This window comes from Typopeltis vanoorti, chromosome 4 (assembly GCF_054136105.1).
Source record: "Typopeltis vanoorti isolate ZY-2024b chromosome 4, IOZ_Tvanoo_1.0, whole genome shotgun sequence".
NCBI lineage: Eukaryota > Metazoa > Arthropoda > Arachnida > Uropygi > Thelyphonidae > Typopeltis > Typopeltis vanoorti.
The window spans coordinates 168,105,754-168,123,273 of record NC_143552.1 but is presented as its reverse complement, the minus strand read 5'-3'; the positions used below and the strand labels follow the sequence as shown (position 1 = coordinate 168,123,273).

Below are 17,520 nucleotides of genomic sequence, written 5' to 3'. Positions count from 1 at the left end.
TTTGATTGTTTCTTAGGGCTGAGGCTGATTGCATGAAAAGCCTTTCGTACTTGTATTTACTACGTGAATGATCGTGGCTTTCTTCCACCGTATTCTATGGCAATTATCCAGAGCATGGTCTGCAAGACCAGAGTGGCTGTATTGGTGGAACCGGATGTAGTCCTTGTGTTCTGTAATTCTGATATTGGCTGTCCTGCCTGTTTGGCCAAAGTAGGACAGTTTACAGCTGCAAGGGACCTGGTATACACTAGGTAGGTCTGGGGGGGGGGGGAGGTTGGTCTTTAGTGGAGTGGATAAGGGATGCCAATTTCTTATATGGTCTGTAACAAGAAGTTAAGCTGTGTTTTTTTTAGGATTTTTGTAATTTTTTCAGAGGTGCCTCTGATATAGGGTATGGTGATGGATTTAGAGTAATCCTTGTTGTGAGGTGGGGGAAGGGGGTTGTGGTTTATTGGTTTCAATATTTTTTTGATTGTTTTCGGAGGGTAGCCATTGGCTGAGAAAGTGTTGAGAATGTGGTTTAGTTCTGTGGTTAGGACATTGTCATTTGAAGAGATAAGTTTAGCCCTGTTGTGTAGTGTCTAAATGACACCATATTGTTGTGAGGAAGGGTGGTGGGATTGTTGGTGAATGTATCTGCCTGTATGGGTCGGTTTTCTATAGACTGAGAAAACCAAGGTTCCATCAGCCTGACAGGTGACTAGTGTGTCCAGGAAAGGAAGGCAGTTGTTTTTTTCTTCTTCCAAGGTGAATTTGATTCTGGGGTGTTGGTTGTTTAAGTGTGTTAGGAAGGAGAGGAGTGGATCGGAGCCATGTGGCCAAATAGCGAACACATCATCTACATATCGAAGCCAAATGGTTGGTTTTGGTAGGGCAGAGTTTAAGGCTTTCTCTTCAAAAGTCTCCATATAAAAGTTGGCCAAGGGAGGGGAGAGTAGAGAACCCATGGCTGTCCCCTCTATTTGTTTGTAGAATTTTCCTTGCCAAACAGAATAGCCCGAGTTCATTGTGAACTGAAACAGGGCTGTGATATCGGGAGGAAATTTAGCTTGGATTATTTCTAAGGATTCTTTGAGTGGGCCATTTGTGAATAAGGAGGAGACATCAAAGCTGACCATTACGTCAGTGTGTTTGAGTGTAAGGTTTTCTATGCTGGCTTTGAAGTGGGCTGAGTTTTTTATGTATGAAGGTGTGTTGCCGGTATACTGTGTGAGAGCTTTGTCCAAATATTTAGCTAGTTTGTATGTGGGGGAATCAATGCCATCCACTATGGGACGTAATGGCACATTTTCCTTATGTATTTTTGGGAGTTCATAAATAAAGGGGGGGGGTATGGAGTTAAACGGTTTTAATTTGTTAGTGACTTCCACAGGCCAAGAAGTGACCTTATTAAGGAGCGTGTGGAGTTTTCTAATTTCTGAGTTGGTGGGATTGTACTCGATAGGGAGGTAAGTGGCCCGATCTAACAATAGAGCTTTTAGCTTACTTGTATAATCCTTTTCCTTAAGCAATACTGTGGGGTTCACCATAGTAAATACAAGTACGAAAGGCTTTTCATGGAATCAGCCTCAGACCTAAGAAACAATCCAAACCTCAACAAATTTGGCTGCATGAGACTGCCTCAAATTTGGGAAACCTACATCAGAAGACCTCACCCCAATCGCCCAAGAATACCAACATTGCCCGCTAGGGGACACCAATAGGCCTTTAGGAGAAAGAATAGCTTCATCCTCATTTACTGTTTGCTGTGCCTGCGTGCGCATGTCTTGCTCACAAGTTCCTGTTGAAAATGGCAATGTGACGTTGCCAAAATATTGGATTTGTATTAAAAAGTTATTTTAATGTATATCCTAGTCTACGTTGTTATTTCCCTAAACTATTTAGTAATAAGGCATAACCAACGTCTAAGCCTTTCCACTAGAATTGTTGATATTGTAGATGGGGACAAACCATACTTCTTTGCTACTGTCAGATTTGATTGGCCACTTTCTACATCCCGTATAATTTCTACTTTTTCGGAAACCGATAAAATTTTCCGTTTGACTACCGACATTTTTCCACAAACAGAAAATGCGTACGTACAAAATATCAGTAAAGGAACGACAAACGTGTACGTTTGTTATTCTGAAATGAATTAGTAATAAACATGAAATACATGCATTAAATCAAATGTAATTCAAATATACTTCAAAATTATTCGTTATAAATGTGAATTGTCTGTAACCGTGATCATTATTAACCGAGTTCTACTGTATTTAAAAATTAACTATTTTCATGATTTTGCAATTAGATAATCATTTAAAATTTAAATATTGCATTTTAATTCATCTTATGCCCATCTTACATGATCAATTTTTTTATCAATTTTCTATTTCAATTATTTAATCATTTGAAAATTTACCATGTCAGATAGAAATAGATGTCAATTTTCTATGTCAATGAGAAAATAGAGCATGTATATATGTGTGTATAATAGGTTATGTTTACAGTAGCAAATATATTCGTTATATTTCATTTCAAAATATATATAAAATATATACAACCAGTTGGGATGCTTAATGGTCAAAGCTGTATAACTGAGAGGAGACCTCCACATAGCCTTTAAAGGCATGCGGAGAACTGACCAGGGCTTCTGACCTAATGTCCAATCCCCACCTTCTCGTGGTGCACCCTGTTATGGATAACTACTTTGATACTGAACGAACGATGATGGGCTGGCAATTTGGGAATTAACCGACCAAATTGTATTCTTATTGGTTAAACCAAAATAAAAAAATGATGGTACAACATGACAAAATTTCATGCCGACTGGGGCGTCATCCGGTTAAACAAGGCCACCATTGTTTTTGCCAGGGAACCAGAGCGAACAGCGAAAAGTCGGCTACTGGAACAAATCTGAAAACAAACCCCAACTCAACATCACCAGAGTTAAAGATCAGTACTATCAACGTAAGAAGCCTGAATGGCAAAGAAATGGAGCTAGCTGAGGAATTAGATAAGTACCAGATCGACATAATAGGGGTGACTGAAACAAACAACACAAAAACTGGTGAGATCTTTCTGAGCAATAAATACAAAATGTTATATTCAAGGCAATGACAATCAAGGAAAAGAAGGAGTAGCCATAGTATTCAACACAAAATACGAGGCTAATCTTCTTGAATGACAGGTAGTCTCAAGTAGAGTAATGTGGGCAAATATGAGAATGGGGAACTGGACAATGAGACTTATTTGTGCCTATGGTCCCACAGAAGGTTCTACTAAGGTAGAAGTGGAGGAATTTTTTGATGCTTTAGAAAAAGCAACTGACACAATGAAAAAGGAAAAGTTGGCCCTTGTTGGGGATCTAAATAGCAGAGAAGGAAATGATTGTCAGACACACAAAAATATTTTGTGAAAATTTGGAGAAAATAGCAAAGCTAATAATAATGGCAAATATATGTTGGATTTCTGCTCAGGACATGGACTGGTTATTACTAACACCATGTTCCAACATAAAAATGTGCACAAATTCACATGCAGAGAAGAGGCAAGGAATAAGAGAAGTCTCATTGACTATGTTATTGTTGATAGTGATGTTTTCTCCTTGGTGCAGGACACCAGGGAGAAAGTGATCACTATTTAGTCTTGAGCAGGATAAAATTGAATTTCATATTGAAAAGAATAACATGTAAGAAAGTTTTAAAGCGAATAAAAGTTAAGCAGTTCTCAGATGTGAACTGTAGACTAAAATACACAAAGATTATTGAAGAAAAAATGAAAGAGTTTGAGAAAAGGAATCAAACCTTGGAGATTCAGTGGCAAACTCTGAAGAAAACATTGATTGATTCTGCCAGAGAGGCATGTGGTGTGGTTGTGTGCAAGGATAGAAAAATCAGAACTACCTGGTGGACACAGGAAGTTAAAGAGGTAGTGAAGGAAAAGAAGAAAGCATATCAAACGTTCCTGGCAAATTCAGCTTGTGCTCTTAGAGAATATAGAGAAAAATGTAAGAAAGCTAAAAACTGTGTAAAACTAGCTAAACAAAAGTCATGGGAGGACTTTGGCAAGAACATAGAAAATAAATATCAAGAAGGTGGCAAAATATTCTGGAGGTTGTTGAAGAAGCTTAGGAATGGAGGAAAGAGTGCTGTAAAAGTAGTTAGAGATAATAAAGGTGATGTGAAAACAGGAGAAAAAGATATCCTTGAAGCACGGAGTAATTACTTTGAAAAACTGCTAAATGAAACAACCAGTGATGACAGCACAGTGGTAAAAAACACTCAACGGGCATGAAGTCAGGAATACATATCCATACTTGAAGTAGAAAAAGCCATCAAAGGCTTGAAATGTGGAAAGGCAGCAGGAGTAGATGATATTCGACCAGAAATGCTGAAATATGGTGGTATAAGAGTCTTACAGTGGCTGCACTTCACAGTTCAGAAAGCCTGGACAGAGGGACGAATTCCCGATGATTCGAGTAGAGCTCTCATAGTACCCATATATAAAAAGGGAAATAAAACTGAATGTGAGAATTACAGAGGTATTTCCCTACTGAGTGTTCCTGGCTAGATCTATGCAAGTATACTTGGGAAATGGTTGAGAAGAATTGTGGAAGAAAAGCTTGGTGAAGAACAAGCTGGATTCAGGTCAAATAGAGGCTGTCAGGATCAGATCTTCACTTTATGACAAATAGTCGAGAAAGCATGAGAATATAATAAAGATCTGTATTTAAGTTTTGTTGATTTTTAAAAGGCATATGACAAGGTGCCAGAGAGAAGCTATTCAATAAGCTAATGTTATATAGTGTCCATGGGGCATTATATTAAGCAATACTTAGTCAAGCAATATTAAGCAATATTAAGCAATACTTGAGTTGTAAGTCAGCAGTTAGAATTGAAGGAAGTACACGAAAATGGTTTAATGTTAAATCTGGTGTGAGACAAGGATGTACATTATCCCCTCTGTTATTCATTATCTATATGGATCACATTATGAAGGAAAGTGGTATTAAACATGATATCAAAATTGGAGATGTTAATGTCAGCTCTTTGCTTTATGCAGATGATGTTATGCTTCTAAATAAATCCGGTACAAGTTTGCAATATTCCCTGACTAAACTGAATAACTGTTGTAATAGATATGGTATGATGGTCAGCATTAAAAAGACAAAGACAATGAAAATAGGTAGAATGGTTGAAAATGTCAACTGTGTTTGGAATGGGGAACCTGTGGAACAATTAAAACATTTCAGCTACTTAGGCACGATTTTTAGTGAAGATGGTAAATTAAATATGGAAATAAACAACAGAATCAACAAAGCTGGTATGGTAGGAAGTCAATTGAATAAATTCATATGGAATAAGAGAGAAATTAGTCAGAACACTAAATTAGCTGTATACAAGACAGTGTTCAAACCAGTTTTAACTTACGGATCTGAGAGCTGGGTCAGAAGTAAAACACTTGACCAAAGACTAGAGACTGCAGATATGAGAGTCCTGAGAAATATTATAGGCGTGAACAGATGGCATCAATGGCAATATCATATTAAAAATGAGGATATTAGGAAAGAACTTGACATTGTCAGCATCCAGGAATGCATTAGCAGAGCTAATCTCAGGTGGTATGGTCACTTAAACAGAATGGACGAAGAAAGATTAGCAAAACAAGTGTTCTCTGCCAGGTTGGCAGCAAAATAACCCAGAGGAAGACCAAGATATAGGTGGATTGATATGGTACAAAGTGCCTTAGACGATAGATATATAAGATCTATTAATGTTGGAGTCTTGACAAGTAACAGGCTGATTTGGAGGAAAATTGTAGATAGGAAGTTGGTAATGATGTAATTTTTTTCATGTAGTACTAGCATATTCTGTATACCCTTTGATCAGGAATTCGATGATGATGATAAAACCACTTTTCTAATTGATTGTATAAAAATAAACCCAATTTTATATGATTTAATATTATGAGTAAAAATAATAATGGCAACAAAGAAATAAAATCGTAAATTTTAGGTTAGCCTAGTTAGTACTAACTTATATTGCTAACTAGAGGGAAAAAACAAAGCAAATATTATTCGAAACTTATTATACTATTTTCTGTGGTTATGTTTTGTAGGTTTGTTGTTTATATCTTGTGTAATTATTTTCTTTATTAATTATTATTTATAATTATTCGGACAATGTCGTGATCGGACGAACAAAATGCGCTTGCATGCAAAATAAAAAATTGAACGTGTCATACAGGATATTTTAACTTCTATTTTTTATATACTTAAAAAATTTATTCATTTTTTGCTATTGTAAAAATTGATCGTGCAATACAGGCTTTAGTCTATCCACGCAGCAGACGAGTCTTAACTAGTAGTATGTTGGTTAACTATTACGTAGTTAATTCACTCAATTCAGCATGTTTTGACAGGAATATGGGTGCTTTCAGTGACTTGTTCAAAGCACGAGTACGATGGTATCGCAAACTAGTCAATGCATGCAAGTCGATTCGTACTAGATTTCAAATCTATAAATACCAGTAGTTTAGGAATAAGTTACATTTTTGTGTGCTTTGCCAACAATCATTGGCAAACAAACAACAATATTCAGTCGAAAGTGTGATAGATAAGTGGAGTCATACAAAGTGTAAATTAAATCTTTTATTTTGTGAATATTTTTGCAAATTTTATTACTTCATTATGTCTGAATATAAGAAGAAATGTCGACAGTACAGTATTGAGTATTTGAAATATGATTTTATTCAGTCTCAAATATTTGAAATATGGTATTATTCAAACTGTTATAATGGGGGACGTTACAAAATTTATGTCTTGCAAAGTGGGCGGTGGCCTGAAAAAGTTTGGCAACTTATGGTCTACATCTATCTCCTTTGTGGGAGATAGTACTTTTAAAATCAACTAATCTTTCCTAATTTTATTGTCTAAATATATAGTTTTAATTTTTTTTTGAATAAGTTAAGAAATTTACTGACCTTTTTAGTTAACCCACATTAAATACTTAGCTGGCACTTTTTAGAATAGTCTGTTAATATTCAATTGTCATTATGTGTTCTTGTACCACTGATAATGCCTAGGTGAAAATTCTACGCTAATAAAATATTTTACGAGTTTTTATCTGTATTATAATTATTTTAAATATGCCTACTCATGGCATTTCATTATTGAAACAAATAACAATCTTTCAGACATTCAGAATATCTTTATCTTCAATTTTTATATTACAGCTATCATCTCTGATACCTCTTTACAATACTCTTGTCTCCAGTTTAAAGCTTCTTCAATAGCCACCATAACATTTTGCCATCTTCATGAGATTTATCTATATTCTATAAGTCTTAAAATGAGTTTTGTTCCAACATGTGGAGAAAGTATGAGTTGACCTTGCAGTTGCACCTTCAGTCTCAATTGATTCAAAAGGAGGGATATCCAATGCAATCAAAGATCAAAATTAAGAATCTTTTATACACAGATTAGTATTAGTTTCTTTATGTTTTATTTTAGTAAAAGTTTTCAGGTCATTAGCATTTTAATGTTAAAGTAGAATTTTCAAAAAATATTTTTTTTTACTTTTATACCAATAGCTTAACTAGGAAGACAATTCAATTTCATGTCACTAAGGTTTGCATATGGATTGCTTATGGGTCAAAGCAAAATAACTGGGAGAAGGCTTCCACATAGCTTTTTAAGGTATGTGGAAGACTGACCAGGGTTTATGAGATAATATCCAATCCTCTCTTTATGATAAACCTCATTAGTAGGTATCTATCTGGATACTTAATGAAAAAGAATGGGTTGGCAATTTAAAATTTAGCAGAACGAACTGTATTTTTATTGGCCTAAATCAAAACAAACTGATGGTACAACATGACAGAATTTTTGCCTGATGGGGCATCACCCAGTTAAAGAACTAGGGTAAACAGTGAAAGATCAGCACCAGAACAAACTCTAAAAACTCCAAATCATCATCAGGAGAATTCAAGACTGACATTATTAATATAAGTGGCACCAAAGGAAAAGAAGTGAAGCTGGCAAAAGAATTATAGAAATAGCAGATCGACATAATAGGTGTTACTGAAACAAACAACATGAGAAATTCTAAATAACAAGCATGAAATATTATATTCAGGAAATAATGATCAGCAAAAAAGAAGGAACACCTCGAGTATTCAACACTACATATTATTATTATTACTATTATTATTACATGACAACTCCAGGAAGTCCAAAGTCTCATCAAGGAAGGGCACCCTCTCTACAACTTTCTGTCTCCACCACTCATTCCACCAACTACAACTAACCGCAACTACTCCAAAGCCATCTACCGCCCACCACCACTAGTATTTCCACAGAAATCACAAATATCCATGCTCACAGTGGGATTCGAACCTGCAGCCTTTTGGCTGGAGAATGGATACGCTAACCACTCGGCCAACCATGCCGGGTATGAGAATAATATTTTTGAATGGCAGATAACATCAAGTAGGGTGATATTGGCAAACATCATTGAGCAATTAGACAATGAGACTTATTTGTGCCTAGCATCCCACATATGGTTCTACCAAGGAGGAACTGGAAGAATTTTCTGAGACAACAGAGAAGGCAGCTGGCAAAGAAAAAGTTGAACCTTGATGGAGATCTAAACAGCAGAACAGAAAATGGTTACCAGACATATAGAAATATTTGGGAAAATTTGAAGAATAGAGCAAAGGTAATAATAAATCTGCTGGATTACCATTCAGGATATGGACTAGTGATTACAAATACCATGTACCATTACTGTTAATAGCAATGTTTTCAAGTTGGTTCAAGACACAATAATATATGATGTAATAGACTTACCATTGTAATCCTATTACATCATATATTAAGATTAAAATTATTAAATTTAGTGGCAATGGTGTATCAAACACTGAGATAGGCTGCTAGCTAAACTTACCTAGCACTAATATTGGTATAGTTGATAAAAACAAAGATTAAGTTCTAAGTGAAGTGCTATGCTAGCAAATACTCCAGTTATTTGTAAACATAACAATCTCACTGCCAAAATGAAAAATTTTTAATGCTGTACATTGATGACAAATTGGTCGACATGTTTCCTTAAGCCACATTACTCAGAATAACTTTTTCATTTGCATATTTGATGTGCTTTATTTATGCCCTTTGTGCATATGCATGACTAATTAAAAAACATTATTTATTAAACTAATAAATGCAACCAGAAGTAGAGAGTTGGGGGGGGGGGGAGCAGTGTTTTGCTACATGACAATGGTCTAGAACCTAACCTGCCATGTGTCTGAGGTATGCTCGTATAAGCCTGCAGTAACTGAATAATTGCTGTAATAAATCTGGTATCAGCAATAAGAGCGATATAAAAATAAGCACTGAGACCATCATCTGCTCTGAATGGAGAACTTATAGAACAAATAACACATTTTAGCTATTAAGACAGAATTTTTAGTGAAGATGGCATTAAATATGGAAATAGACAACAGAATTAGTAAAGATGGTATGGAAGGAAGTCATCTGAATAAATTTATGTGGAATTAGAGAGAATTAGTCAAATACTAAACTAGCTATATTTAAAGACAGTGTTCAAACCAATTTTAAGTTATGGATCTAAGAGCCTAGTTAGAAGTAAAATGCTTTGTCAATGAGAGACTACAGATATCAGAGTTCTGAGAAAGATTACGAGAGTGAACAGATGATATGAATAGCAGAATCATATTAAAAATGAGGATTAGAGAGTAACCTGACACTGTTGGCAGTGAAGAATGAGTGCATGGCTAATCGAAAGTGGTATAGTCTGAAGTTTGCTTGTAAAGTTTTGTTATATTTTAAAATATATTTTATATTTTACTTAGTAAAGTAATAAAAATAACTAGTACTCACCACTTAGATGCTATTTATTGTTTCAAAGGATATGATCATGTAAATTTTAAGAGCAATTCTCTAACAAGTTCATTTTAATAATTACCACTAACATAGAAGGTAATCACTCAGTCGTGGTGAAATCTTGAAATACTGCAAGAAATTCAAATCTCTGAAGCAGAATAACAGCATTTTTCTCATCAACTGGGACATAGCCGAGATACATTCTAGTGCTGTCAATTTTCTCAGCTGTTTCCAATTTTTTAAGCATTTTGCTTCAATGTCTTCAATGGATACTAAAAAATGAATTTTATACTATCAGTGTTGCTAGAAAAGAAGTCAAACATGGTTTTCAATAGTCTTTTTGCAAGATTACTTTTGTGACCAACCATTTAATGGTTTCACCATCACGTAGACTCTTACCTTGTGAGATGGCAAAAGAGTACCACTCTCAGAAGATTACTAAAATCTGAATTAGAATCTATACACACTTTATGTACCTGTAAATATTTTTTCTTTAAAATAATTCATTCATTTTTCCCCCCTCCCATTTGCTATTATCACATGGCACACCACATGATCCTAAAAAAGTTTTTTTTTTTTTACGTGGATGTACTAAATACAGAAAAATGGGGGGAAGGGGGGGGGGGGTAATAATAATTCTGAGCTTCAAAATCAACCCTTTTTTTTGCAAACTTTCTCTGAGGAAATATTTTTCATAGACAAAATACTTCAAATCAAAGTGATTTTGAACATAAATATTCCATTACATGTATAAATTAAACACACAAAAAAAATTCAGATGTGGATTCAACCTAGAACAAAGTACAGTACAAAATTGGAGAAACAGCAATGGGAACACCATTTTCAGATAAACTAAGAAAACTTAGTTTATCTGAAAATGGAAATACAAATCAAAAAGTACAACACACCTTAAGTTAAAATATCATTTAAAAAATAAGACATTGGACAATCTGGAAATATGCTGTGATTAACTTGAAGCTCTCCAAAATTGAGAACACTCTGCAAGCCCCTTGAATGAAAAGGGCCAACATAATTAATAGAATCCCAGTTTAAAAAAAAAAAATTTTTTTAAAATCTAAAAAACATTTTCTTCCATCTAAAAGAGTAAGAAAACCAAATAATTCACTTTCATTTAACTACAAAATGATGCAGCTTCAGTTTAATTTTTAATTTGATGATTTCGCATGGAATGACCCATTGTCTAAAAACAGCTACAGGCTAGCTGCAATATTTTATTATTATTAATGCTAAATATCTTTTCTACGGGAGAGAATTTTTATCCCATTTGCTATTATCACATGGCACACCACATGATCCTAAAAAAAATGTTTTTTTTTTTTAGGTGGAAATACAAAATACAGAAAGATGGGAAGGGGATAATAATAATTCTGAGCTTCAAAATTGGCCTTTTTTTTTTTTGCATACTTTCTGAAGAGCATCTGTTCTAATCACAAACTTACTACCGTGTCCGGGGTAGCCAACACGTCGAGAACTGCAGTCTGGGATCTTGATGAGAAATATGCTACAAGGACTCTCAACATGCTTCAGCTAAACATCAATGGTACTCAAAAAAAGAAGGAAGAACTTAAGAACATTTTATACAAAAATAACATCCACATTGCATGGTTACAAAAAATGAAACTAAATCAGAATCTGAAGCTTCAAATCAAAGGAGATTCAACATTAAGGAAAGAAAGACCCGGTCGTTCTGGCGGAAGTCTAGCTGTACTCTTAGGGACCAAACACGTTAAATATAAATAAATCGTATCAACTACAAACAGCAATATAAATAGTGACACAGAAGTTCAAGCACTCAGGATATTTCTACCAAAACTCATTATTACAATAGTCCACGCACATCACCCCGATAACACAGATACAGGACTACTTAAGCAATTTCACACAATGTCAGATAAAAAGATCGTTTCAGGAGATCTAAATGCCAAAAGCCCACCTTGGGCTCCCCACAACTAGATCGGAAAGGAGCACAAATAGAAGACATAAATGATGATCTAAACCTTGAGATCATAAATAACAAGCAAATACATATCTGTCAAAAACAACACAAGCACAGAATCAGCATTAGACATCACAGCAGTAGATTATGAAATTGCGAGTCTTACCCAGTGGAAAATACTAAAGAACGCCATCAGTGATCACAGACCTATTATCACAGCCATTAATTTGCAGCTAGACCAAAAATCACAGACAAAGAGATCTTCGAACTTCAGAAAAGAAAACTGGCCTAAATACACACATATTAGAAACATATTACACAGACAGGTACGCTCGTAAAGAACTCGATCAGCAATTACTAGAACTAACTAACAATATACAGAGAGCTGCAAAAAATTCAATTCCCAGAGGATTCAGGAAAAACAGTTGGGTTCCATTTTGGAAAGCTCATGGTATCAATGCTATGATCATCGAAAAATATTTTATCAACGAACAGTTAAAACAAAATAATACAGAAGACAACAGAAAGAAGTTAATAGAATTAACTCAAAACATAAAGATGAAATTTCTAACTGCAAACAAAAAGGTGCGAAGAATTTTGCAATAGACCAGACCCAAGAAAATTCGCAACATTGGAACATCATCAGATTATTAAACAACGCAATACTTCCGGATCACACTTCAAACACAGTCTCCTCAGGAACCAATACAGCAGCAACAAACAAACATGGAAAATATACTAGCCAAACATTACTGTAAATTAAACAAACTGCAATATAACAAAAATTGCAAGAAAATTGCAAAACATCTGCTAATACAATCCAGAACCTATGCTTCTGAAGACATCTTTACTCAGGACCTCACAATGACAGAATTAGAAACAGCAATTAGTCAAACTGACCCTGACAAATCACCTGGAATTGATCTTATCTTTGGACATATGATTAAAAACATGGGAAAAATAGCCAAAAACTCCTTCTAAAGATATTTAACACTTCCTAGAATGCAGCTAAACTACCAGTAATCTGGAAAACACCAGTCATTATACCTTTACTCAAACTTAACAAAACCCTTAGTGACTGTAAAAGCTACAGACTAATAGCTTTAACTAGCACTCTCTGTAAACTAAACGAAAGAATAATACATACCAGACTTATAAATTGGTGCTTAGAAAACAACAAGATTAACTTCTGCCAAACTGCATACAGGTCTCAATACAGTACAGAAGATCAATTATTTTATCTTTGCCAATCAGTCATAGATGGCGTTCAGGAAAAACCACCAAAGAAGACAACAGCAATATTCTTGGATCTCACAGCTGTCTTCGATCGCGTTTGGAGACAGAAGCTAATAAAATTGCATACGATACAGGAATAACGGGGGAACGCATTAATTTGGATTTCAGATTTCATGAAAGGAAAAAAAATGAAAGTAAAAGTTTATGGAATTTATTCCAATATGCATCGAACTTGGGCTGAAGTCCCAGAAGGTTCTGTTTTAAGCCCACTCCTATTTCTCATCTATGTGAACAATATCCATCCTCACATAATAAATGACACAAAAATAGCATGCTATGCAAATGATTTAGCAATCTGGCACACAAACAGTAATCCTCAACAATCTGAAAAGTCCTAAGTAATTCAATAAAAGGCTTAGAAGGATGGGCAAAAGAACTTACATTACAGATAAACCCAGAAAAAAACAAAACTGAGCATCATCTCCACCGATAGAAAAAAGGGACACAATTACAACCCCAAATCAAAATATATAATACCAAAATAGAGAAAAACAGTCTCCAAAATACTTAGACCTAACCCTATTGCTAAACTGAGATTTACAATTCATATTACAAATATATCCAATAAAGCTCGTAAAAAGCTTAATATCACCAAAACGCTTTGCGCAACAAAGTGGGGAGCGAAACCAAAGACACTCATACGACGCACTGTGGTATGGAATATGCCTCATCAATCTGGGCACCAGTTTCTACTTACTCAAAAGAAAAGCTTGACAAGTACAATCAGGAGCAGCAAAAATTATCATAGGTGGAGTCTCGTCCACAAATAATTTAAAAGCTCAGCGAGAGTGTGGGCTTCACATACTAGAAGACAGAAGAAAACTCTCCACAGTTCAATTCACTAACAGAATCGGGAGCCAACAACAAGATAACATCTCATTCAGGACTTTCGATGCCTGGACAAGAAAATGTAGACTAAAGAGATCATCCACTTTAAAATACGATCATGAAATTAGAAAACGGATAGACCTAGCGCACCAGTCCATTGAAATAAGCAAAGCTTAGAACCTTGTTCACAAAAGATTCACAGCAAGAAAATAAAAGGAAATATCTTGACGCTACACATCACGTAAATAATCTAAACCACATCATTGCCTACATTGATGGATTTCCTGATGAAGCACTCAACCAAGGAGGTTCAGAAGTTTTTCTAACTCAACTTGGAGGCAAGGAAAGGCCAATCAAAACTAGCTTCAAACTTCACTTGTGAATTAACAGCCATAAAACAGCCTCCAAATTCTATCTCTGAAATCCAGTAATAAACATTACAGAAGCAATAACCATCTACAGCGACTCAAAATCTGCACTTAAAGCATTAAATAATAGAAAAACAAAACTCACACAGGAAATGCATGAACCACTGACTATAAATGTGAAAAATAAGAACTACACACTGCAATGGATACCAGCCCATGTAAATATTGAAAGCAATGAAAGAGCACGCAGACTAGCCAAAGAAGCAAGGCAAGATACTTACCTCAAAAATTACATTCGCTGTCACTAAATGATGGTAAATCTGTTGCAAAAGTAAGATTGGTAAAACAAACTATCAAGTAGAAGAATGAAATCAATGAAATTAATAAAAATAGGGAAATAACCACAATCATCAACAGACTAAGGAGAGAATATTTTAAAGGCATGAAAATATACCCAGACGGTAGTAGGAGCTATGAAACATACAAGAACCGTCCAGGAGTTAAACTAACACCTGTCCATATCTATTCTTGCCCCTCAATTGCTGCTGTTCTACAGAAAATTGACAATAGCTGTAGAGATAAGGATACGCCATCAAAGTCCAACAGATTTCCAAAGCAGTTCTGCAGATCCACGGTCATATCTAGAAGCTCTTCAAAGGATTCGACAACAACAACATGGGGGAGAATCCACAGATCCATAGCAATGATGTCCTCTGGTTAGAAATACCCGGGTTCAAAATCCCATTTAAGATTAGAGACCATTCTTTATAAGTGCTTGTCAAACCAAAGGAGAGTTGGTCTCACTGGAACAGCAGATTTTTCATGTCATAGAAATTTGGATTTATCTGCCCAAAAAAAAACAGTCAAATTGGGCATCAGACACATCCAACTGGCAGAATGTGTCTGATGCCCAGTTTGTCTGTTATACATTCTTATGTAAGAAAAAAATTAAGCATTCAGTATGTTACTGAAAAATTTGAAGAGCAGGATACACAGGAGACAGTACCACTGGAGAGTGAAGTGAGGTGGGCACTGCAACAGCTATCCAGTAAGAAAGCACCAGGAGGAGATGGAATATCTATTGAGCTGCTCAAGCCCTGGGAGAAGAAGCAGTTAAAATTTTAACAGCTCTATGTCAGTGAATTTGGATCACAACTACTTGGCCTAGGGAATGGAAAAAATCAATTTATATACCTTTATTGAAGAAAGGTGGTGCAAGAGAGTGTAAAAATTACACAACTATAGCACTGATTTCTCATGCAAGTCAAATCTTACTTAAGATCATTCAGAAAAGACTGGAACCATTCATGAAGAGAGAAATGCCAGATGAATAGGCAGGATTTCGAAAAGGCAGAGGAACATGAGATCAGATTGCCAATGTGGGATGGATAATAGAAAGAGCACAGGAATATCAAAAGAATGTCTACCTTGTTTCCTTGACTATAGCAAGGCTTATGACCCTGTAGATATCATGTGAAACTGTGGAATGTGTTAAGAACAATGGGAGTACCAGAGCATTTCATTATCCTTCTGAGATATCTTTATTATGAACAAGAAGCTGCTGTCCAAACAGATCTTGGAGAAACTGAGTATTTCACAATAGGTAAAGGGGTGTGACAAGGATGTATTTTATTTCTGTACCTGTTTAACTTGTACAGCGAATACAATTTAAGAATGGCAGGACTGGAGGAGTCTTCAGTTGGAATTAAAATTGGTTGAAGAAATATTAATAATCTGAGGTATGCAGATGATACCATCATGCTAGCAGAATGCAAATATTTGGAGGAACTTATTAAAAGTTAAAGAAGAAAGTGCTAAATATGGCCTTAAAAGACAAAAGTTATGGCAACATGTGAACTTAATCATTTTGAAGTAATTGGGGAGAAAATAGAAGTAGTTAACAATTTTGTGCTCCTAGGATCCCGAATTGATAAAGATGGTTATTGTACTGAAGATTAGAAGATTACTTGGAAAGAAAGTAATGACAAATTTAAGCAGGATCTTTAAAGATAAAGATATTAGCCTCGCAACAAAAATCAGAATCATGAGAGCAATGGTATTCTCTATGGATATGAAAGTTGGACCCTGAGAAAGAGTGAAAGAAGGAAGATAAATGCATTTGAATTATGGGTTTGAAGACGCTTACTAAGAATACCATGGACTGCAAAGCAAACCAATAAATCAGTGATAGACAGAATAAAGCCAGATTGCTCCCTTGAAGCGATCATCAAGCAAAAATTGTCATACTTTGGACATATTATGCAAGCAAATGACAGTGTGGAGAAGATGATGATGCTTGCTAAAGTTGATGGAAGCAGGAGAAGAGGAAGACCAAGAATTAGATGTGTGGATGGAGTTAAAGAAGCAACTGGAATGCATTTGGAAATTCTGAAAGATACGGCCAGGGACAGATCTGAACGGAGATTGTATGTTCATAGAATCACCAGGAGTCAAAAACGACTCGATGGAACATAACACACACACACACACATTCAGCATGTAATTAATTAGGTTTATAAGAAGCCGAGTTAGTTTGCCTCAAAAATTCATTGAGTGCATTAAGAGAATGATGAATTTTCTGCAAAGGACTAGTCATTTATTTCAGTAAAATCCATAATATTCATATATAATAAATAATGAGCTATAATAAATTAAATTTTAAAAAAATAATAAATTAAAAAAAACATTCTTTAACAATAAAATACACAAAGTTAAAATTCTATATTACCTGTGATCTTTCTGATTAAATGTCTTAACATGCCACAACATAACACTTCTGTCTGAAAAATAAAATTTTTCATCATGCATTTTCAAAGAAACCTTCATATATGCTAAAGAACACAAGCAATAATAAATTTTTACTAAATAAGAAGGCTATTAAGAAAAATGATGTGCCAACTATTATTAGAATTACTGATCATTATCAATTGATGATATGCTCCATCCAAAGAGTTACAGGATACATTGATAGTATTAGTACTACATAATTAAAAATTTTTCTTTCAAATTAATCTTTTTATTCGTCAGGACTCCAATATTGTCAGTTATCATATTTTGGATTTCTAAGGGAGGTGATTATAGAGCAAGGCACATAACTGGGAGGAGACCTCCACGTGGCCTTTTGGGGGAATACAGAGAACTGACCCTTCTCACTTGATGTCCAATCCTCACCATCTCAACGTGCAGGC

The 17,520-nt window shown here is 35.1% G+C and overlaps 1 protein-coding gene across 1 annotated transcript in view; it reads right to left on the bottom strand.

Moving 5' to 3' along the window:
- Nucleotides 1-17,520, bottom strand: part of LOC150107834 (transducin beta-like protein 2) — a 261,182-nt gene that overhangs the window by 208,767 nt on the left and 34,895 nt on the right. The window contains exon 3 of the mRNA XM_090391583.1: nucleotides 17,061-17,112. Coding sequence (XP_090247709.1) covers nucleotides 17,061-17,112 — 52 coding nt within the window. The remainder of the gene's footprint in view (nucleotides 1-17,060; nucleotides 17,113-17,520) is intronic.